This window comes from Rhipicephalus sanguineus, chromosome 9 (assembly GCF_013339695.2).
Source record: "Rhipicephalus sanguineus isolate Rsan-2018 chromosome 9, BIME_Rsan_1.4, whole genome shotgun sequence".
NCBI classification, from domain to species: Eukaryota; Metazoa; Arthropoda; class Arachnida; order Ixodida; family Ixodidae; genus Rhipicephalus; species Rhipicephalus sanguineus.
In genome coordinates this window covers 118,681,973-118,706,216 of record NC_051184.2, presented here as the reverse complement: position 1 = coordinate 118,706,216, position 24,244 = coordinate 118,681,973, and the positions used below count along the sequence as shown (strand labels likewise).

The 24,244-nt window shown below is 46.1% G+C and overlaps 1 protein-coding gene across 1 annotated transcript in view; it reads right to left on the bottom strand.

The window, feature by feature from the left end:
• Window positions 1-24,244, bottom strand: part of LOC119406068 (receptor-type tyrosine-protein phosphatase mu-like) — a 45,555-nt gene that overhangs the window by 5,431 nt on the left and 15,880 nt on the right. Inside the window, exons 5-8 of the mRNA XM_037672926.2 lie at window positions 20,855-20,931; window positions 17,156-17,284; window positions 15,597-15,713; window positions 918-1,069 (exon numbers count right to left, since the gene is read on the bottom strand). Coding sequence (XP_037528854.2) covers window positions 918-1,069; window positions 15,597-15,713; window positions 17,156-17,284; window positions 20,855-20,931 — 475 coding nt within the window. The remainder of the gene's footprint in view (window positions 1-917; window positions 1,070-15,596; window positions 15,714-17,155; window positions 17,285-20,854; window positions 20,932-24,244) is intronic.

Genomic DNA, 24,244 nt, shown 5'->3' with positions numbered 1-24,244 from the left:
ACTGTGCTGCGGTTTCAGCGCAGGCCTGGCGTTTTTTTCCAAAATCAAGCTGTAACCAGTCTTCTTCGGCTTTTCTCGTCCCGAAAAATTTCACTGGGTCATTTATGCATTAACTTAAGACGACTCGAAGGCAAACGCCATATTCTTTTTCTTCTCAGTCGATGTATTGATCCTGCCCCGGCACCCTCCGAAAGCTTTGCGCACCTAGCGTGGTTTTGCACTGCCTCCAGTATCGGAAGCTCCTCACCTGGTATTGCACTGCCTCCGTGATCGGCCTACCTTATACGAAGTTAAGATGTCATGTTATGACATCATCATGTAACGTTATGTCATGTGACGATAAGCGGAAATTTGTTACGCCATGTTGACGCCACTAATGTTTGCGACCTCTGACGTCATGATTACGCCATATGTTTACGTCATCACATAATAACGATTGTTTGCATCACTCGTGCTCCACACGACGCCGCGGGACGCCGACGCCGATAATCCATTTTCGCGTTTGATGAGGCATATAAAGCTTTCGCCTTAAAAATATGCGACCGCTATGTAGGGATCCCCCGTCCTGTGAGACGGGGTGTCCCTACTGGGCATATATTTTCTCACCTTTTTCTTGGCCTTACCTGCAACGCCTTAACCGAGCGCCAGCAACAGCGAAGCGCGACGCTTCATACAGGACATGGGCACGAGCACCGAAGCACTGCGCAACTACAAGCTGGTGCGCATGGTGTTCCTACGTTATACTACCGCCCTCCAGTGCATGCATTAGAGATAGTGTTCAGTGTAGCAAATGATATCTTAACCAGAAAACGTGCCTCTACTGCCTTTGGCGGCCCCGGAGGGTATTTTACATAAATAAGCAATCCTCTCACCAGTGCATAAGCGTACATTCAATTCAAGAGAAATGCGCTACTTACAGACTCTGTACAACAACTGGTGCACCTTCGGCACGCATCTGCCACTGGTCCACGCGGCCCAGTAGGTCCAATGCGCTCTCATGCGAGCCAGGAATTTTTTCCAGCTGCTTCCACGCGGGACAGTGGAACTGCTTGAATACCCGTGGCGGATTCTGTGGCAAATATATATATATATAGAGTGTAAAGGACAGAGCCCCGCCGTTTTGAATTGCTTAATAATAATTGTCGGTGTTGAACGTCTCAAAACCACGACATGATTGTGAGAGACGCCGTAGTGGAGGGCTCCTGAAATTACGGCCACCTGGGTTTCTTTAACGTGCACATAAATCTGAGTACACAGGCCTTAAGCATTCTCGCCTCCATAGAAAATGCTGCCGCCTCGGCCGGCATTCGATACTGCGACCTTCCGGTCAGGAGCCGAACACCATGACCGTTAGGCCACCGTGGCGGGTTTCTTGAATTGTTTAGTTTCCTTCGTTAGGACTAATAATCATTCATTGAAAGGTAGCAGGGAAAGAACTCGTCATCGTTGCTTACAGCGCGACTAATGCAGACGAAGAAAGGGGACACACGGCACAGCGTTGATTTTCAACTGAAGCTCATTTGAAATGAAAACAAGAACATAAATCAACGAACTGAGCTCCTCGTTGCCAAACAGGCCTTGGCCCTTCATAGCCAATCTGCTCAAAATGCTCTGTGCAATTAAGCACTGTCGTTATAAGGATCTTCTGCTACCGCGTGCCTGATATCCTGGTTGCGTTTTACTTTTTCTGTCTGTACATCTACAACAATGGCTCTACATAGCTCCGCAGAGTATTTTGAGCTGATTCGCTATGAAGAGCGAATACTGGGTTGGTCAAGAGGTGCTCAGTTATTGTATTTATGCTATCGTTTTCTTCAATTCAAATTATAAATATGAAACGACGCTTAACACACGAGACGAAATAAAGAAGTGACACACACGGCCGTGTGTGTCTATTCTTTCTTTCTTTCGCACCATGCGTTAAGCGCTGTTTTATACTTATTATGGAAACCTGCCAACTCGCCCAATCTGCGTTTCTTCATTTCAAAGTCAGCGCTGGTCCGTGTGTCTCCTTCGTTGCTTCATCCGCCCAGTATTCCATACCGCTTAAGAATCATTAATGAGCGGATGGGAAAGAACGCGAGAAGGAAAGCGCGAATTAGATCCCAAGTACACACACCAGCCGACACCTCGAAGGGTTAATATAACCGGTTATGTCCAAAGAGTTCACAGCTGAATCACTTACTGCAAGGGATGGAGAATAGCACAATGTCTTTATCACCATCACTGCAATCACCCGACATCAATACTTTGAACGCCACATTGCTCTCGAATGTCTTTGCCAGACAGAGTAGCAATTTGTTACTTGAAAGACGTGGCGCAAGGTTACGAACAAGAAGAAACAATGAATGGACCGCAAGAACGCCAACGCCTCTGTAAGCTCTTCTTCTCGTTCGCAAGCATGCGCAACGTCTTTCGAGTCGCTATGAACCATTTGGTAGAGTCTGTTGTGAATATGAAAAAATTTACGCTAGGAGAAATGGGCGAAATAAGTTCAGTATTCCGCTTTTTGTCCACAAAAGCTTTCTACACTCACCAGAACTACATTCTCACTTTTCTTGCTGCACAACTAATTCACTTCTCGGGGAGATGTCTATTTTACTGCTCCAAAAATACATACTCAAATATATAAATAATAGAAATTTGGGCAGAAGAGAGCGCACGAAGACTGCTGAAGTTAATGCAATGGGAATATAAAAAAGAATGGCGAAGCCTGCACTAAGTTCTAAGCCGCGCAAGCCTCAAAACAGCGAAACTGGACGATTCTGAAGGTCCTTCTAGGTTGATTCTAGGCCTTAGCTAGGTGATGAGGGTTGTTTCTAGGTTACTTCTAGGCCATTGCTAGGTGATTCTACGTAGTTTCTACTTTGATTCTCAGCGCACAGAGGTTCGAGTTAAACCACACACAATCACACAGTTTAAGATGAATGCCAACCAACTGGCTCAACTTTCCGTTTTACCACAGGCAGGACACGGATGCCCAATCTCCAGAGACAGAAGCTCGCGCTCAAACCAAGCATTCGCACCTCTCATAGATCCATAGCTTCTGTAAGCGCGAAAAACACGTAACATGGACGACCCGTGTTACCAGTGGACCCGTGGTGAGTAGTGGGATATACCCACTTTCTGTGGCAAATACCCGTTCATGATGATCAGAGTTATTTGATAGGCCGCACAATCTTCTGTGGCACATACCCGTTTGTTGGGCTAACTGTTCTCTTCTACATTTTTAGTGGACCAGTGGGGAGCAGTGAGATTTACCCAATTTCTGTCGCACATACCCGTTTATTTTTCGACATAGGGTCGGAACCATTACGGCTAGCTTAAGCAGCGTCGCTGTCAAAAAAATTGAAGCTCCTTCCCTGACTTAACGTCGCGAAGAGTGATTAATCAGCGGAGCTCGTGGTATCACACTGCTCTTTCATTGCTCGACTTTGCTCTATAGTAGTTCCACCGCCGTGTCCACTGTTTAACCAGTGTTCGCGAAATAAAGCCACCGAAGCTGCTTCAAGCTTCAATTTCATAGCGGCGTCGTGCATCGTCTCGCCTCGTATGAAACTCAAGGTGCAATGTAAACGTTTCACGTCTAATCTCAGCTCATCTCACTCGAAGCTGTGGATCTCCTGTCCTGCTCTTGCGCTTTGTTTGTGTCCTCACGCTTGGCAAGATAGCTTATTAATTTTTAGTGCAGCAGAGGTGCGCAATATCTGTGGCACATGCCCGCTAGGCTGTTTATAGATAGCTTCTTCATTTTTTAGTAGATCGGAGGTGACTCAGGTGAGGTATGGGGTTTGTGCAATTTCTGAGGTACATACCCACTTGGAGCTGCGTTACGCTACGCAGGAAAAACACCGTGGTGGACGAGGGTTTAACGCGCTCGACTGCTGTTCCGAAGGTCGCGGGATCGAATCCCGGCCGCGGCGGCCGCACTGTTGGGACGTGAAAACCCAGCAGTTGTACGCTACGCAGGGAGAAACTTCGACCATAAATAACTCGGCTGTTATTAAAAAGAAATGTTTCAGTGGCTTAGCTCGGCTATATGCCAGGATATAAGTAGCGTTAGCAAAGGTTCAGCTGATTATTCTTAGCTTTCCTGATTGTCCAGGGTTAGCTTGATTATTATGCTTACTGCTGCTCCAATGACATACACGCGGTATACGTACGAGTATTATGTGGCACATATGTATTTATTCTGCTAGGCAACTACATCGGGATCCGATGAGTTAGGCTTCTCCGCTCTTCTGCGCCATTGAGCAGCATTTGCGCTCTCCTTCTCCATGGCTATACCACACTGGCAAACGCCAGTCAGAGGCGCTATGAAGCGGCTCCAGCGCAGTGTCAGACGGCGACTGCAAGCGAAGGCGAATAGCTGCGCGCGCGCCGGCGCCAGTGCGTCTGCCACGGCTACAACATCAATCCTCTGGAATGCGCAGACCGGCGGCAGCGGAGTGCGCAGGAGGTTCCGGTGCGCCAGCTGTGTGACATCACTGATCCTCGCGCATGCGCAGCACGGATCTTAACGAGGCGCGCGAAACTGCCTCGGCTAGGCCAGCGTAGTTAACGCTACAAAACATAAAAATTAGCGCAGCTTCCACTAAGTCGCCGAAGGGTGGGTCACAGCAGAACTGCTGAGCACGCTTTAGCTTCTCTTGATAACCATCTACACCGAATGCTTGGGCGCTTATTGAGCGTGCCCTGTACATGATGATGATAATTTTCTATCTACGACACGCCTCAAACCTCCACCATAACTGCTCTGCTGAAAAACTCCTATAGCGCGTACGTGCCACCGAAAATGGGCAAATCCTAATACTCACCACACTGGTCCACTAAAATTAACAAGCGAACACATGCGTGGCCAGCACTGATTAGGCTTTCTGTGTTCATAATGATGTAAAAGGCAGTACTAGGACGAGTAGAAAGGACGAGAAGAATACAGGGCATGCGCTGTACACACAACTGAACAAGATAAAAAAAAACACTGCTGCGTGATTATTCAGCTCACTCTAAGATTATCAAGAACAGCGTCGTATTTTCTTCTTTACGTTGTTCGCTTATCAAGTCTTGTCACAATCAGGTCAAAGATAGCTTCAGAAGACAGCTTCTGAAGAAGGCAGGTTACGACAAGCCTGCGATAACCACAGCATGTAACAAGCTCATCAAATGGGCCAAGAAAGACTGCGCGGGAGCATGTGACGTGCACAAAAACGCGTCTGCAAATTCTCTATTGTGCCATATCTGCATCGCCTCCCTCATGGATTAACAAACATTTCCAGTTGATACCAGGATGATACCGTTTTTTCCGCCCCTCAGAAATTTGGAAGGATTTGTACTCTCATCATGAAAAAATCAGGTCCATCTGTAAAATCAGGGTGTACAACTAATAATGGTAATAAGTTCGTACCTTGCAAGCTATGGTTTATGATTCCTTTATTGTGTGGTGAAGTATACGTCGGTCAAAGCGGGAGGTGCATCAACACACGGCTGCATGAACACCCACGCTCGCTCTCCTACACGACTACCTCCTTTCGTTTGGCTAAGCACTGACTTTCGTGTGGATGTAATCCCAGTTTTAACGCAATACGTCGGCCAAAGCGGGAGGTGTATCAACACAAAACTGCAAGAACACCGATGCTCTCTCCCCTCCTACACGGCTACCTCCTTTCGTTTGTCTAAGCATAGACTTCGTGTGGATGTAATCCCAGTTTTAACGCGATAGAGCAGAAATTCCGCCGTCGGTGTCGGCGTCGCGTGAGCGAAAAATAGTGAAAGATGCAAATAAAGTAAACAATAAAAGCCTTCGGTCACATTGAGGATTCAACCCGGATCGTTTGCGTGGCAAGCAAGTGTCCTACCACAAGGCCACGATGTTACTTGCAGCTACTTTGGAAAAAGCACTACATAAATTCCATGTAGTGGAAGGAGTCTCCTTAACGCATTTTGTTCGGCAGGTGTCACGACGAAAATGAGCCCATTCAGCGATTTGTAGGCTCATTGGCGAGGCCATCAAACTACGGTTTTTGCGCGATGCCATGCTTCGAAAAAGCCGGTAGAGCGCACCCATCTCCGCTAAAAACCATGCTAAAGACACGTACACACCCAAAATTACAAGCAGCTCCAAAATGGACAACGATGTTCATCTAGCGGGAAACATATCAATGAAAGAGCAAACCTGATGGCTTCCGAGATGGCAAGCGTGCCGCGCGTCCGCCATCTCGGAGGCCATGCGACTACAGCAGAGCCCTCGCTCATCGATGAGTGCCGGCGGGACATTCATGACAAGTAGTTGCTCTCATGTCAGGGTTGTCTTGGCGACGCTGACGCTTGGCCTCCGCTTCTCGAGCTCGAAGTTGTGCGTCATTTTGGCGTTGTTGACGCCTGCGATCGGCTTCCCGCGCACGTAGTTGAGGATCCACATCACGGCGACGACACTTCATTTCAGCTTCCCTTGCTCTCAGCAAGGCATCTTCATGGAGTTGTTGGCGTTTGACCTCCGCTTTTCTGGCCTGACCACGTCGCGCGCGCGTGCGCGCGTGTGTCGTTGTGTAACAACACACATTATTAGTGTGCACTTAGTGGTTGAAGTGCGCAATAGGGGTCGGATTTCGCTATCGCGTTCAACTCTTAAAGGCGAAGCTTAAGGGTCCCGCAATTTTTATTGCTACTGCTATCTTTTCACGCCATCGTTATAAAGTAACAAGATAATCAATTAAAGCCCTTCACTTCACCAGCATAAAAGACGAATGGGTCAGCCCGACATCTGTAACCCTCTCACCAAAAGAATTTGAATACCTCGTCAACACGTGTCAATAGTACCAGTTGATAATATTAATGCGATATCTTTAAGGAGCTCGTTTCGCAGACATTGTGGGGTCGGCGTCAGCGTCGTTGGTTGTTGACGAAAAATTGGCGTGCAGCATGAGCGAAAATTTGAGATAGATGCAAATAAATAAGAAAAAATCTTCGGTGCCAGTGAGAATCGAACCCAGGCATTCTGCTGGGCAGGCAGGTGTTTGACCACGGAGTGACACCGGTGCTTGAAACTGCTTCGTAAAAAAAGCAATTGGAATGTCATATACTGGAAGGAGTCTGCTTTACGCAATAAAGTAAATTGAGGTACTGGGTGAACTGCTATGTAATCATGGCAAGACTTAGCGCGTGAAAAACTGGACACAGAACACGAGATCCTACGCAGCGGGTCACTTTGTTGATGCTTTGCTGATGATGATTATGAAATATATATGGGTGCCTTGTAATGAGTGGGCTTTTCAAAACACCTCCTCTTTGTCCAATTCACATGTTAGGACGCCTGGCGCGATCCTACGCTTCTGCCACGCAATATTACATGCGTTAAGGAGACTCCTCCACTACATGACATTCGTATATTGTTTCTTTTACGACGCAGCTTAAGGCAATGGCGTGGCTCTGTGGTAGAACACCTGCTTGCCACGCAAAAGGCCTGAGTTCGACTCTCACTCGTACCTAAGATTTTTATTACGTGTTTTATTTGCATCTTTCTCGATTTTTTGGTCACGGACAACGCTTATTTTTCCCCCACAACCAACGACACCGACGCCGACAGTGGAATTTCTGCGAAACGAGCTCCCTAGAGCTATCGCGTTAATACAGCTAGAGAAGCCATACACGGACAACTGCATGCCATCTGCAGATGAATGCCCTCACTGAGCATCTGAAGAAAACTCTCGCCGATATTGCGATATGCTACGTCGACATCGAGCAGAAGACTGGGTGTCATCCTTCCATATAAAACATTCGCTTCCAACGAGGGAGTGCAGAAAATTCACCATCTCCCACTAAAGGGAACCATGTGGGCACGCGAAGGAGCGCATGGGTCGACTTAAAGTTGCGTTCATCCCGGGCACCTTGCCCGATATTAAGGCGTCCTGGCATGTGGAGCACACCATGAATTCACTGTAGTTGTTGTTGCTGTTACTCGTCCCGATCTGTTCTTGCAGCACGCCACGCGGGTTCATCGCGCGTCTGCAGAATCTCGTCCCCCGATGCCATCGCGTGATTCCTGGGAGCGTGTTAGGGGGAGAGGCCACATCGTCTCACCGAGCCCCTTACTCATGCCCGAACGCGCTAGCGCGTGCCAGCGCACGTGGTTTTGTCTGCGTTACGTTTAGCTAGGCCAGCATACGGCAGCCCGGGCCCCAAAGGTGCTCTGCACGTATCATCATCAAGGCGGTCGAAGAACAAGACGAAGAAGACCTCTCTTTGGCGCGAGCACGCGCTCAATATGTTACAGATGGCTATGGTAGGTTTTAGAAAGCGGACGGTCGCCAATGGAACTACGGACAAAGCCCAGCGCAAAAGCTGCTTCACATCTATAAATGCACGTAATGCCTTTCATGCAGGTTAATGAGTGAGCCCCGTAGGCACACCTAGTGCCATGCTGCCGACGATCACTGACGAGGACAATGTGGGCCTTGCACTGTACCTTCAGCGTGTCGAAGAAGTTCGAAACATCGGCCGTCTGGGCATCGAGAACCAGCATAGGACTGACAGACGTCGTTACAACTTTCGAGGACGCTACGCGTAATACCAGCCCGGTGACCGTGTTTGGGTCTGGTCGCCCATACGCCGACGTGGGCTACGCGAAAACTTCGCTAATACTTCTGGCTATATAAGGTAGTTCGAAGTCTTGGCACGCTGGACCAAGAAGTTACCCCCTACGGCATTGCGTACTCTCAACGGTGCCGCGCACGGCCGCAAATAGCGCACTTGGTGCGCTTCGAACCCTACCATACGCGAGGACGGACTCTGCATGTTTGTCATTTTTGTGAATTTAATTTGCATGTTCCATTTGCAGCATAGCATGATACGCTTTGAGAGGGGGAGGGGCATTGCGACGCATTCTATTTTTAATTTAATACTAAAGTGTGTTATTCTGCGGTTGCCGAAGACTTCACTGACGTCGTTTCTGTCACGGAAATGACGTCAGTGAAATAAACACGAACAGGTGCCAAAGGAAAGAAATATATGAAGTTCTGTCGTGTAAGAATCGAACCCGCGAATTCTTGATCCGCGATGATGGGGCCCGGTACTCTACCCACTGCGCTACCGGCAGACGCGCACACAGCTCCACAACCACGTCTTATATTGTTAACATTTGCTCCCTCTCACTGCGCTCTCGGTTGACAGGGGCGTTTCTACAATGCAGGGGCTGGTGAAGCAAATGTCTGCATCATGACTATGGCCTACGAAATTCGGAGCGCCAAATCTCGGAGCCCATGTGATTACACTAAAGAGCGCCGTCAGGAGAGCGTTTCGGTAGTCTTAGCGGAGCGGACGCTACCGTAGAAATACCCTGTACGCGGTGATTTCATTCGGTGAACACGCAGTTACGTGCATTAAATTTCGTATAGTTTTATTGCATGACGCCTTGTCGCCTGCCTAGTGCAGCTTCCACATGCAGCCGCGGGACGCGGAACGCGGAATGCCTTCGCGTGTTCACGGCTGAAGCTATGAACTCTGCCATTCGCGTTCCTGAAGCCGAGCGCGTTGCAACGAAAAGGCTGCTATAACTGTGGTCGTAACTTCGCCAAAGCAACCTAGTAGCAGGACGCCGCTTGCCAACAGTAGGCCGTGCGAAAAATACTCGATGGTTAGCGACCCGAATTTCTTGAACTGAGATGACTGAGGCCACGGGTTTTGGTCATAGTTGTCGGGATAGCGCTGTGCCACCAGGCGTCAACGTGGGTGCATGCCTGTCAAACGGTGCCATACCGGCTAAATACACAGAGCAATTTGCAAATTCTTCTAGATTTACAATGAATATTGAACTGCCTCTTTGAAGGCACATTTGAGTTTTGTGTTATACCGAGTTCTATGACAGAGGGATCGACATTTTTTTTATGTGATCGGGCTTCACCCACAAGAACTGTTACGAGCGCTTGGCGCATACCGTGCTGCAATGCTTGTATTAAACCAATGCTTCTATGATTGTATTAGACCGTTCCGACAAGAATGCGTGCATTACGCGAGGAGTCAAGTTTACTCAAGAGTTCACGCGGGCGCCAGCGACGAAGCCGAAATTTTTCAATGTACTTTCAGTTTTATTTTTCTGGACCCAAGTTCGCCCAATAAAAGGTTTGCTTGCGCAGAGAAGTCTCAGCTTCTTATTTACAAATAATCACGACGTGACCGAAAACTACACAGCTACGTGGAACGGAACAACCCGGAAATTCACGTACCCGCGGCAGATGGCACACCCACACCCAAGGTTGACGAGATCAGAGTAACGGGTCCCATCATTGCAAGTAACGACCACAATGGAGAGACAGTACGCAAATAAGACGATGTAACACCTCAAATCAAGCGGCTCCTCAAACGCATAGCCAACAAATACACTGAAATTACAGAGCGCAACCTCCTTAGACTATCCCAAGCTAGCATAGTGTGTTTTTACACTAGTAAAAACACACTATGCTAGTGTGTTTTACTAGTGTGTAAAAGCACACTAGCATACGAAGTATCATACGCACGACGGTACTAGTAATAAACTTGTTGTCTACAAAGAAGTTGCCTACAAGTCGCACGCTTGAAGTTCCTATAGCAACTGTATTAATGAGAACTAACAGACAATAACGCCAAGGAAAGTATAGGGGGTGTTATCTGTAGTATTTAGAATATAAATGTGAAGAAAGTAAAGTGGACGAAAAGATGAGTTGCCGCCGGCAGGGACCGAACCTGCGACCTTCGAATAACGCGTCCGATGCTCTACCACTGAGCTACGGCGGCGGTCATCCCATCGTCCACTTTCTGGGGTATATATGTTGATTTAAACCAAGGAGTGTTAGTCAGCGTCAATCGCAGCCATGGCGGCGAGTGTGGAACACTTTTTTTGCCTCTTGGCGTCACGTAGCACGTGATCTTTTTACGAGCTGGCAGCTGACCAATAATCCCTCGCATACTACCTGAAAGCATTAAGTCTGCCAGGACGAGACCCTCGCTATGAATGAAGGAAAGCAGATGATTTTTCAAGGGCTCGTTTATCTTTGTTAGACACAATATTAATGAGAACTAACAGACAATAACGCCAAGGAAAGTACAGGGGGTGTTATCTGTAGTATTTAGAATATAAATGTGAAGAAAGTAAAGTGGACGAAAAGATGAGTTGCCGCCGGCAGGGACCGAACCTGCGACCTTCGAATAACGCGTCCGATGCTCTACCACTGAGCTACGGCGGCGGTCATCCCATCGTCCACTTTCTGGGGTATATATGTTGATTTAAACCAAGGAGTGTTAGTCAGCGTCAATCGCAGCCATGGCGGCGAGTGTGGAACACTTTTTTTGCCTGTTGGCGTCACGTAGCACGTGATCTTTTTACGAGCTGGCAGCTGACCAATAATCCCTCGCATACTACCTGAAAGCATTAAGTCTGCCAGGACGAGACCCTCGCTATGAATGAAGGAAAGCAGATGATTTTTCAAGGGCTCGTTTATCTTTGTTAGACACAATATTAATGAGAACTAACAGACAATAACGCCAAGGAAAGTACAGGGGGTGTTATCTGTAGTATTTAGAATATAAATGTGAAGAAAGTAAAGTGGACGAAAAGATGAGTTGCCGCCGGCAGGGACCGAACCTGCGACCTTCGAATAACGCGTCCGATGCTCTACCACTGAGCTACGGCGGCGGTCATCCCATCGTCCACTTTCTGGGGTATATATGTTGATTTAAACCAAGGAGTGTTAGTCAGCGTCAATCGCAGCCATGGCGGCGAGTGTGGAACACTTTTTTTGCCTGTTGGCGTCACGTAGCACGTGATCTTTTACGAGCTGGCAGCTGACCAATAATCCCTCGCATACTACCTGAAAGCATTAAGTCTGCCAGGACGAGACCCTCGCTATGAATGAAGGAAAGCAGATGATTTTTCAAGGGCTCGTTTATCTTTGTTAGACACAATATTAATGAGAACTAACAGACAATAACGCCAAGGAAAGTACAGGGGGTGTTATCTGTAGTATTTAGAATATAAATGTGAAGAAAGTAAAGTGGACGAAAAGATGAGTTGCCGCCGGCAGGGACCGAACCTGCGACCTTCGAATAACGCGTCCGATGCTCTACCACTGAGCTACGGCGGCGGTCATCCCATCGTCCACTTTCTGGGGTATATATGTTGACTTAAACCAAGGAGTGTTAGTCAGCGTCAATCGCAGCCATGGCGGCGAGTGTGGAACACTTTTTTTGCCTGTTGGCGTCACGTAGCACGTGATCTTTTTACGAGCTGGCAGCTGACCAATAATCCCTCGCATACTACCTGAAAGCATTAAGTCTGCCAGGACGAGACCCTCGCTATGAATGAAGGAAAGCAGATGATTTTTCAAGGGCTCGTTTATCTTTGTTAGACACAATATTAATGAGAACTAACAGACAATAACGCCAAGGAAAGTACAGGGGGTGTTATCTGTAGTATTTAGAATATAAATGTGAAGAAAGTAAAGTGGACGAAAAGATGAGTTGCCGCCGGCAGGGACCGAACCTGCGACCTTCGAATAACGCGTCCGATGCTCTACCACTGAGCTACGGCGGCGGTCATCCCATCGTCCACTTTCTGGGGTATATATGTTGATTTAAACCAAGGAGTGTTAGTCAGCGTCAATCGCAGCCATGGCGGCGAGTGTGGAACACTTTTTTTGCCTGTTGGCGTCACGTAGCACGTGATCTTTATACGAGTTGGCAGCTGACCAATAATCCCTCGCATACTACCTAAAGGCATTAAGTCTGCCAGGACGAGACCCTCGCTATGAATGAAGGAAAGCAGATGATTTTTCAAGGGCTCGTTTATCTTTGTTAGACACAATATTAATGAGAACTAACAGACAATAACGCCAAGGAAAGTACAGGGGGTGTTATCTGTAGTATTTAGAATATAAATGTGAAGAAAGTAAAGTGGACGAAAAGATGAGTTGCCGCCGGCAGGGACCGAACCTGCGACCTTCGAATAACGCGTCCGATGCTCTACCACTGAGCTACGGCGGCGGTCATCCCATCGTCCACTTTCTGGGGTATATATGTTGATTTAAACCAAGGAGTGTTAGTCAGCGTCAATCGCAGCCATGGCGGCGAGTGTGGAACATTTTTTTGCCTGTTGGCGTCACGTAGCACGTGATCTTTTTACGAGCTGGCAGCTGACCAATAATCCCTCGCATACTACCTGAAAGCATTAAGTCTGCCAGGACGAGACCCTCGCTATGAATGAAGGAAAGCATATTATTTTTTAAGGGCTCGTTTATCTTTGTTAACAAAGATAAACGATTCTATAGCACCTGTGTAATATATAATGAAAACACTGGGCTACAAGCGGTGCTCGTCGTGATAGTGGCAGCAGGAACTGGACGGGCGCGGGCAGCGTTGCAGCAAAAACACGGGCCAGGCAGCTCCAGCTCGTGCCTCGCGCAGGGCTGGCGATGTGACTGCAGCGCTGGACATTCCTCTTCACTACAAATAAAACACTAAACATAAGTCCTACTTTGTACTTGAACCCTCCAGCCCGACTGTCACCGCGTATCAATCATCCATATGATATTTTACTCTATGCCACAAGAATTGATGCATTCGTGTTTTCCGTCTTGCTTCGTACAATTATGGACTGAACCAAGCTGGATTGCAGTGTATTTGTTGATTGTGAGTCAGCTGAAGTTTTTCAGTGACGTTTGGACCAATATTGTCCTTCCCCACACCTGCAACAGCCCCCGTGTGCTTACAGTGCTATAAACAAATAAATAAATAAAGATTAATGTTCGACTGTTTAATTATGAACACATACAAGCAAGCAATCGGAATTTCCATAACCACAAGCAACGATAGGCTACTTCTGATAGGTCTTCACAGTGCACTGGATTAGGTAACCGAGGTACGGAGCATCGCACAATACAAACGCTTGTAGAAAGCTAAAGCAGGCTGGCAATTATTAGAACTTGTAGGCATTGGGTATCACACCCAACGTGGCGTCAACGATGATATACACAGACGCATTAGAGGCATGAAAACTGTCCCACCAACACCCAATAACATGCATCCCACCCACAATCAGGGCCGACGGGAAAGCAGAGCACGCGATACATAGCCTCGTGAGTCCCAGCGTACAATATATTACACACTCGTTGTTAGCGTCAGCGCCGAGCTGACGCTAACAACAATTGGAGCGATCTATTTCTTTATAAAACAGTTCCCACTATCCGACAATAGATCATTACTGTTGTTTAGCGAAGCTCAGAGAAGAAAAAAGCCGTATTACTGTATTTTGTTGTTACTAGAGATGTCCTTTACGCAGTAGCCACCACGCTCTGGAAACACAATGTTTGACATTTTTGCTTTTGTTCTAATAAAAATGATGCAACATATTTTTTCATAATATCATTCTTCAGTCCTTTGAGAACATTTTGGGGGACTTTGAACAAAATTGAGACTGGGGTTTTTTATTATAGATTTTTTAATCGAGGAGCACTTTTGTCTTTTTGGTGTGTCGAGCATGAAAATTTATTACTTTGAAAATTATTAGAGAAATACAAATGCAGAGGTTCATTATTCACATAAAGGCCTGTTCATACTGCAAATATGAGCAAGCTAAGATGTTCACAGAAGTAGCCGTAGCGTCCCAAACTTGACTGATTTTCAAAAACGCAGCGTTTTCGTGAATTTTTAAAAATACATAATTTGCTCAGAATTCCATGAAATGATAAGAGCGCTTTGCTCTTTACTTCTACTTCCGCTAAAAAGAAAGATATTTGTAATATACAGCTTCAGTAGCTGCCAGCATGGTTGCGAATTTACGAAAACGCACTCTTCGTAAAGTGGTCGTCGTCAACCGGCGATGCTTGCAGAATTTTTCTGTGTTGAAAAAATTTTTTATTTGAAAACAAACTGCGATTTCGTGCTGTGCTGTCATATGTGCACAACATGCAAAATTATCAGGAAAATCGGAAACATCAAGTATACACCGTTTTTTTATCTTTCGTGGAATCGACCAACCGCATTACATTACGTCAAACGAGTTTTTCCCGGGATATTTTGACGATATTATCCTAACGCCCAAAAGTTTCATGTCTCTACTGTCGTTTCCCCTGCTCAGATAACTGTAGTCGAGCTGCTTTTTGCCTCTTGGAAACAGCGTAGATGCTACTGCGCTGTAAAAAAGTGTAACGGCAGTTGACGCTTTCGATGAATACTACTTGTAGTTCACTTTGTAGTAGACACATGGCGCTTTTCAACTTTGCATCCCGATAAGCTAAAATCTGGATAACGTTTTCGCCAAACAGCAATTCAAACAGCATTGACAATTCAAGCGAAAGGCACAGCTGAATTGGATGCTTGGGCTACTTTTACTTTGCACGATAAACTTGAAATATAACAACGCGAAATACACTGGACCAGGTCCTTGCTTTTGTCATTTTTATTGTTCATTCTATGTTCTGTTATATACTGCGCAAGTATATATTGCCCGGTTGTGACAAATAAACGTTCTTTTAAGCGAGCGCGGTTCCATATGTCCTACTGTTCCTCTTATTTTGAGCTGTTTTTATTTTAAGAAAGACATAGTACTGCCATCAATGGTTTGGTTTACTTACTTTGTTTTGGCAAATCTTGAAGCTTCGCACTACCAAGCCTGGGAATTCCGTGCTTTCTATGTGCTCCACTGTGACTTTCCCGTAAATGGAAATACTGTTGACGTCCGGCCAAAATGTCTGTAATACAGCACAACGTTAGTCTGATCGGAATACGTGGCGAACGATCTATTACGAATGCACGCCATAGCCTAGCAAATTGGGCGAATTGGGAAAAACTTATGAGGGCCGCGCAAACAGAACACGGACGCCTATCTCGTCGTCCCGCCGGCGGCTATGTTGTCATTTCATTCCTCGTTCGTATTATATTTGCGCTGGCCATAATGATTGTATGCTATACTTTAGAAGGTGCACGAAAAACATCACAAGGTCAGGTGAATGGCATTGATGCTTCACCACGATGAACATTGCATTATGGTCGAGGGCTTTCCTAAAACTGCAGAGGTTGGTGTGGAGGACATCAACACTGAGCGACTCCCTGTGTCTACTATGATTTTATCCTAACTGGTGGAACCGATTGGCCCGCCTTGTGCGCTGTTTTAAACGCGTGCTTGAACAATTCGCATTCCTTTTTTCTTTCCCACAAAACAGCCAACGAGAGTATTTTTGACGATTCAAGTGACTCACGGTGTCTCAGTACTTTTTTTCGTTTGCAAATTATTAGTGTTTTTTTCTTAATACCCTGACACGTTTTTTCTTCCAATTTTAACGAACACTTCTCCGCATGTTTCCGTAATACTTGAGTGAGCGCCATGCTAGTGATGCTACATTAGTAACCAACAACCAGAGAGCTAAAGCCCGCACTAGCTGATAGGTAAGCAGTGTGAGCTAAGCCCGCAAACGACGCTGGCAGAACAGCGTGAAGAGCAGAGAAGTCGCAACATTTTCCAGTGTTCAGTACTTTTCCGTGCTTGACTAATATTTGCACAAGGAATATATAACTTACTAAGATTTGAAGGGTGCATTGATAATGTTTACCATTAACGTGTTACAGCGAGACAGCTGGCCTCCAAACGTTCATAGATTTGTTAGTGCTGAAAAGCCAAGTTTCTTTAGAAATAGCCGCGAATTTAACAGCATATCCAGCCAATATTCCCAAGAAGTTTCACATGGTAAGTTTTTTTCATAAGAGCACGTGCAAGGCAGTAGTTCTGGATGTATAATAAAAAAATCCGTAAACAGGGGGTGGGTGCTCGAGCCGACGTTTCGACAAGTGGACTTGTCTTCTTCAAGGCTGGAACAAGACAAGTCCACTTGTCGAAACGTCGGCTCGAGCACCCACCCCCTGTTTACGGATTTTTTCATCCCAAGCTTCCATCTTCCACTTCCTGCCGTTTTTTTGGACGTATAATAGCACTTCAAAAGTTGTCCATCAATAGCAGAAAACCTCACCAATGGAAACTTCGTTAGCTCAGCGATTGAGTTTACTGCTGTCGAAACGTAGAATTATTGTGCTTGCAGCATCGGTGAGTGGAAATTAGCAGCGAAAAAGGAAAAAATTAAAAAGACAAGATAGTGACTAAACCTTGAACGCTTCGTAAGATCCTTTAGTTCAGGCATACCTCGTCTGGTAGTGGCCCCAACGTAACCAGTGTTATAGAACCAGAAGAGGTCACCATTTCCCAGAAGTCGTTAATAGTCTCTTTCAAAGGCGTCTGTGTTACAAGAAAGGCGTCAGGTTTCCTGAATGCCTGAAAAGGGAAAAATAAAGTGATAGCACTGAAATTGGCAGTACAAAACAGATTTATAGTTATTACTTCATATATTTACGTCATGCGCGCATAGCCTCTTGGCAGTACAGAGTTGAGGGAAGGGGGATAAGACGCTTCGAAGCATATAGGCTGGCTGCGAGTTCCAAGAACATCAAAAATGTACGCAAGTAACCATGGCTAGGAACTTCCTTGTAAGCGACCACAAAGTAGATATATTGTCTTACTGCAGAGATTACAAATAGTCAGCATCAAAATTTTAAGGACCACGAGACACAAAAAAAAAAAACGCGGAATATTCCCGCTGTGTAGACTTCCGGCCTGTTCTAAAACGCGCTAGCATGTACTTTGCAGTTATAGCGAATACAGTAAACAATTGCTGGGAAATTCAAAGTATTCTTAGACCTAGTGATCTCTGAACTTTCGACACCGATTGTACGTATATACAACAAACAAACAGTGTAATTAGTATGATAACGAAGTGTTATTTAGTATTCAAAAAAGCGTACTGTACATAATTTCAGATGTTACTAAGACAGACAAATAGGGCGAAATGTAGTTAAACACTAATAGGGTGTGGACATTTGTTATCACGACGAATTTCAGCTAGTTAGAACCGCCGCTCAGAATTTTGAAGCGCGGAAAAGGCAAGCCTGAATTGCACGCAATTGTCGTTTCTAGACATTTTAAGCTGTGCACACATCATACGGCACAAGAGTAATTATAGAGGTCGCTAAGTTAGCTTTTGATTTGTTTTGAGCAGTCCATATGCCAAGCCATAAATGAGCGAAATAGTGAGTTGACGCAGACTAAAGGCACCGCTGAATGAACCCCACTTTCAGAAAGTTCTAATTGATCTAGATGGTGTTTAAGGGGTTTGAGTAGGGCTCAGTATTTAAGTGAATGTAACGCTGGCATCAATGATGGCCCACGTGATTTGGGGATGACGACGTAGGCGTGTGTCCAAGGCTCAATCAATATCAAACAATGAAGTGGCCATGATTGCAAGTTTCATGAACACCGTGCTATTGTGCATATTAAATGTTTATAAAACATTGACCTCGAATGATTACGAGTGCTTTGTCACTACTCCATACTGCATATAGGAAAGGGCTGGCCCTATACCCATCGAACTCTACTTTAGAAGTACGCTTCACTTGAAAGAGCAAGTTTGGGCGACGTATGTGAACGAGAACATCGTGCATATTGAAGTAGTTTTTACAGCTGTCACAATGAGGTGTACGTTAAAAACACATTCGGTCAAAGAATATTGTGCACTTTGATAATGTATAGCTTACCCCTCGTACATCATATTATGCCCGTGACATGACCAAGACGGCGCAATAAATTTCCTTCAGTGCGGCCTTTGGCACTCATATGTGATGTACTTCAAAGTTTTAGGCATCTTATGTGAGAAACCGTAGTGCACATGGATATGAACAGCTTGGAATCGCAATTCTTCTTTGCGTAGGCAATGATTCGCGCGCTTTATGTGCACAAATAAAGCAGCACATGTATTGTGTATGAAGTACGACAACCATGAATAATGAAAGATCACTAAACAGGTAATGTCGGTGGAACCACCTTTCTCACAAGCGAACTTGTGTTCCTGAAGGCAGCAACTGCCGCGACGAAGCAAATCAGTTGCTGACCGGCACCGCACGTCCGCTCGGCGAAACGTTGGCCACAAGTGGAGAAAGCTAAATTTAAACATTTTAGAGCCCACATCAAGTTCAAGTTGTGACTATGGCGCGAAGTTTGTACAGGTGTTATTTCAGAATTTAATTGAACAGGTGACGATGCCGTGCAAGAAAATTTAACTATTCGATTAATCGACGTGAAAAAAGGGAAGCTAAATTCAGTGAAGGAAATGCAGGAGAGATTTAATATAAGTGAATAACCTAGCTACTGGAAAGCCATATTTTGTATTTGCTGCAGCTTTTTGTACTGTGCACGGTTATATTGAAGCAAAATAGTTTGATTGGCTTGCTCATTTCTTTATTTTGTCAGTGCATTTTCGTGTGATAAAAGTTTGAATATACGAACACATATCAAAGTTCATTTCAAGGGAAACGTTTATACGGAGCATAGCAAAGGGAATGTGAGAAGCTTTTTTTGTATCTAGCATTTCTCCGACTAGAGCTCAATGAAGCCAAAGATATGTAAGTAAAAACTTTGCGCGTGGACGTAACTGACCTAAGGTCGTAAAGACCAATGTACAGTGCAACTGAGAGGCCAGGTTCACTGAGAACATCGCGAAGGCTGATGACATCAACACTGACGTCACAACACCTGCACTAGGCGCGGCTGCACATTGCCTTCTTCCATGCCCGACTCCGCCCTACATCCTGTGCCACTGCTACTCCTCTCCGCTCCAACCTCTAATTCTCATCTCTCCTCCTTTCCCTCCTCTTCACTTCACTTTCCCGCCCCTTGATATATTATACTATACATGACTATGCTACGCACTGCCCTCTCCCCTCCTCCTTTCCTTCTCATCTACCCCTCCTCATGCACACTTCTCTTTCCCACCCCCTTGCTATGTTATACTATATATGGCTCTTTACCTTCTCGGTCTCCTTTTTCTTCTACTCACCCGCATCATCCTTTTGCCAACCCCTCGCAATGCTGTAATGTAGAGAGGTGGGCGAGTTGGAAACGATGCATGTCTGTACAAATCAGCGCGTACAGGACGGAGCACGCTATACTATACCTAGCCCTCTCTTCCTCTCCTGTCCCTGCTCCTCATCCTAACATCGCTCCTTCTCACTCTCACTATACCCCATCTCCATGCTATACTGCACTTTACACGACTATGTTATGATTTACCTTCTTTCCTCCTCCTCACCGTCACTTTCCTTTCCCACCTACTTGCTATACCATACCCTGCGTGACTACGCCATGCGAAGAGGTCTTTCACGCGTACCCGCTTGGCTAGTACAGAACAAGAGCAGAGAGTGACGTTGGGTTAGTTGGTGCAGAGCTTAATAAAATATTTGTGGCCCAACTGGACAAGCAAGCAAACAAGCTATCCTGTCTCCTCTATCCTGTCTTCTTTTGTTTTATTGCTTGTCTGAGTATCGCCGCAAGTATTTTAATAAAAATAGAACAAGACTTTCATTTGGGCGAGTTGGTACATGCTTAGCTGAGGAAACACAGCGAAAAAGAAGAAGACGACGAAGGAACACAGTACACTGGACGAGCGTACAGTACAGGACGAGCGCATAGGCCCGTACAGCCATACAGGAGCGCGTACAGGACGAGAGCACGGTATACTGGAGAGAGCTTGTTAATTTTTAGTGCACCGGCAGTGAGTACTGGGGTTTGCACAAGTTCTGTGCCACTTAAACCGCTTCGCTATGCTGCGAACATCAACTACTACGTTCAAGCTCGGGTTTTATTGTAAGACGCGGGGCCTTCCGACTTGCCCATCCACACCTGGCAGTGTAAATAGATGAATAAAAGTTTTCGATACATATTTCACACATACACACAAAGCTCTGCTCCAAGAAGAAGCGCGACTGCGCTAGTGACAGTTTTATTGATACTCACATCCACATAAACGGCATTGATGTAATCGGTCTTGCTGTCGTGCAATGTCACGTCCAGTCGAGGTCTCTTGCTATCGGCTGAAAGTATAAACACTTTCAGTTCTGATTACTTCTACATGTAATAAGGTTCAACCATCTTGGAACACAAAGCGCCAGTGTGCTCGCTAAAGAAAGCAAAAATAGACCAATACTGCAATCGTGAAAAGTGCCATAATACCCGAAATACAGGGTGTAATACCTTGCACAGCCCAATAGCAAGAGGTAGTGACAATTCACTGATGAGTGCCGAAGTTAACTTCTAATTACATATTGTACGACAAAATATTGACAACCTCAAATGCAAACACAGTTTTACAGCTCAAATGACGACGGTTTTGAAGCATAACAGTTTATTTGTTATGCAAAAGTTCTGATGGGTGGATGAATGGATGCAAAACTTTAATAAAAGTGCTGAGGTGCGCGACTCAGCGCGCAGCGGGCCGCTCCCACGTTCGGACAATCAGGCGTAGCGCGACCACCGCATTTTGGGCCTTCTGTATGTCTTATTTTAAAGACGATAGTCTTTCTTGGGGAACTTAAACGCAGAAATTTTGGTCTGTCTGTCTTTCTGTCTGTCTTTCTCTTTGTCGGCACGTCCCTCGATTCAGCCACTCGGCCAAAGTTGAACCACTTGCCCAAGGGCCAGCCGTCTTGAACTGGTACGGCTGTTCATACTTGTGAACGTTGTCGATCAAAAAGTAAATTTCATGCATATCTGAGGTGCAACATCACTAGGTAAGTATTAGGTGGCGTGTTCCTTTAATAGAAAATGCATACATACGTAATTTTAAGGACCCTAGTTTCTTAAGCTGCGCTGAAAATGCATAAGTATGGAAGCTTGAGTGAGTTGGTATGCGTTCATCTTTGTTGAAACAGCGCTCACTAGACGACGACGAAGTAAAAGAAGGCACAGGACAGGCGCTGCCTGTCGTGTGCCTTCTTTTACTTCGTCGTCGTCTAGTGAGCGCTGTTTCAACAAAGCTGAAAATGCGACTGCGCTGAAATTTGCCTTCCTCCGTGCCCTTCGCACGAGTTCATTGTTGTGTTTCGGTTTCGGTTCTGTTGCACTGTACGAATTCCATGGGTTGGTGTTGAAAAACTTTAGTTTTGAGAAGGCCAAGGAGGTGAAAAAAAATATTTAAAAAATGAAACAACAGCGTTGTGGGCGGCCTTCAGGCTGCCGGTTGTGGGCGCCGCTCTGGCGTTCCTGTTTTACCCAGGCGACGTGTAAATAAAAGAGTGTGTGGAGAGTACTCGTTGAGTGCGGACGTTTCTCTGCTTCAGCGCTTCGCGCCAAACCGCGTTTTCGGGCTGGCTGGCGTCCCCGCCGGTCGCGTTGGTCACCGCCGGTCTTCGCCTGCTGCTGCGCCGGGACTACCAGCACGCAGCACAGCACTCATGTTTCCCGACGTATTGCCAGATGGCGTCCATATCTCACACAGCGCCTCTTCTATCGTCTTTACACGACATTTGCAGCGAAGCACGCAGATACGCGGCCAATTTTTTCTTTAGTACAAGCAGGGAACAACCGTTTTTGGCTTTTTTTTCTGCGATGGTCTATAAACAGGACTTGCTATTCAGTTATTCGATGCTAGCTAATTGGATTTCTTAATCGTTGATTCCAACTGATGGCTCGGGACTTGCGTGTGTGTGCCTGGAGGCAGCAGATCAAGGATAAACATTGAAGCGGAACAGTTTCTCACAATGGAGCGCGCTGAGAAGGTCCGGCATTGTTCTTGAATTTTTCCCAGAACGCCTCGCACTAGCCCGAAAAAGAAAAGAGAGAGATGCCCTAATTTGCGAAGTTTACCAGCGCGAAAGACGCATGTACAAACAGGACGAGAGCTGAAGGGTCCCGTTTGTACATGTGTCTGGTCCTGTTTGTACGCGCGTCTTTCGTATCGTATTTCATGCTGCTTAACTTCGCAAACATCGCACCAATTGGCCCAGGAAAAAGCACTCCAATGTCCTAATTCTTTTTTTCCGGGCGAAAATGAGCTTCCTCGCGGGGAAAGGGCAACGATGTATCGCTTGCTGAAAGGTGCAGACAACACGTAACGGAGAACGACGTGGATTAGAAAGTTGCACATTCGGAAAAAAGTGGCTGACACTAGGTTCGCACCACCCCTCTCACGACAATCATTTCCCCCCTATGAAAGGATAATAATGTTTTATGTTTGTTAATTTTAAAATTCTGTAGGCTTCTCCAAGCGGGAGTGTACTGTCTCCATATTCTTTAACAGCACTGCACGGGCTTTGACTTACCAGCCAGCCAACGCCTTCTAGCGGCGCGAAGCGCTGAGATCAATAAGAGTCGTGCATGCGCACCAAGCGTACGTGTAGCCCAAGTTTTGTGTGCTAGGCTCTTCTCACAGGCTGGACACCGCCCCTAGGAATAACATAGTGGAAGGCTTCCCTGCTTATCTGACACAAAAAGTGCGCACGCACCGGGACTCGTCTTTTAGGCGCGAAGCACCTTATGCGCTAGGGCTTCCGGCGCCTCCTGTCGTCGTAACTCGTGACGGTGTCTCCTGTCTTGGCCCATCACGGTAAAGGAAGTGGCAGATAAGACGGCGCGTTGGCTCAGGCAAAGCTCGCGAGAACGCGCGTTTGCCCACGTGAAACAACGCCACGTACACTTCTCCGAGTGGCAAATAAGACTCAGGAAAACCCACGGTTCTGTGATGGACGCCGTCCGCGATGGGCGCTGGACGCTGTCTATGACGCTATTCTCTCATTGCTATGGGAAGCATCGGTGCTTCTTACCTCTCCAGGCTTCACGTTAGTGGAGGGTGAGCAGGAGGGAAGAAAGGAAGGCAACGCCACAAGGTCCACCGCCTCCTTCGTTTAGCTGCCCCAATTTTTCTAAAAGATATGCCACTGCAGCCCACAAATATTGTAAGATAAAGAAAGATTGCGAAAAAAAATGAATGGCCCTGTTATCTCGAGCAATGGCTCAGCACTCGCGTTACTACAAAAATTTATGTGGTGTTTCAATCCGTGAAGACTGCACACCACGATTGCCTTGCCATGACATGAGTCATAAGGAACATAGGCGACAGGCCATAAGATGAAAATGAGGTCATGCATGTCATGTACGTCATGATTTCTATGACACAGTTTCATTGCTCTCGTGACCGTTTCATTACTTTCTCACAAAATTGGCATGTCATGAGTATGACAGACAAGTGAAATGATATGCCTGGTTTATACCAGAATATGAGTTTCATTTTTAATATTATCGCGGTGGACAAGAGTACACATGAATGCATGCATGACCCAACATACGATAGTGAACGACGTGTTATGACAGGAATGTCTAGATTTGCTACACTCCAAGCAGTTTGGTTGA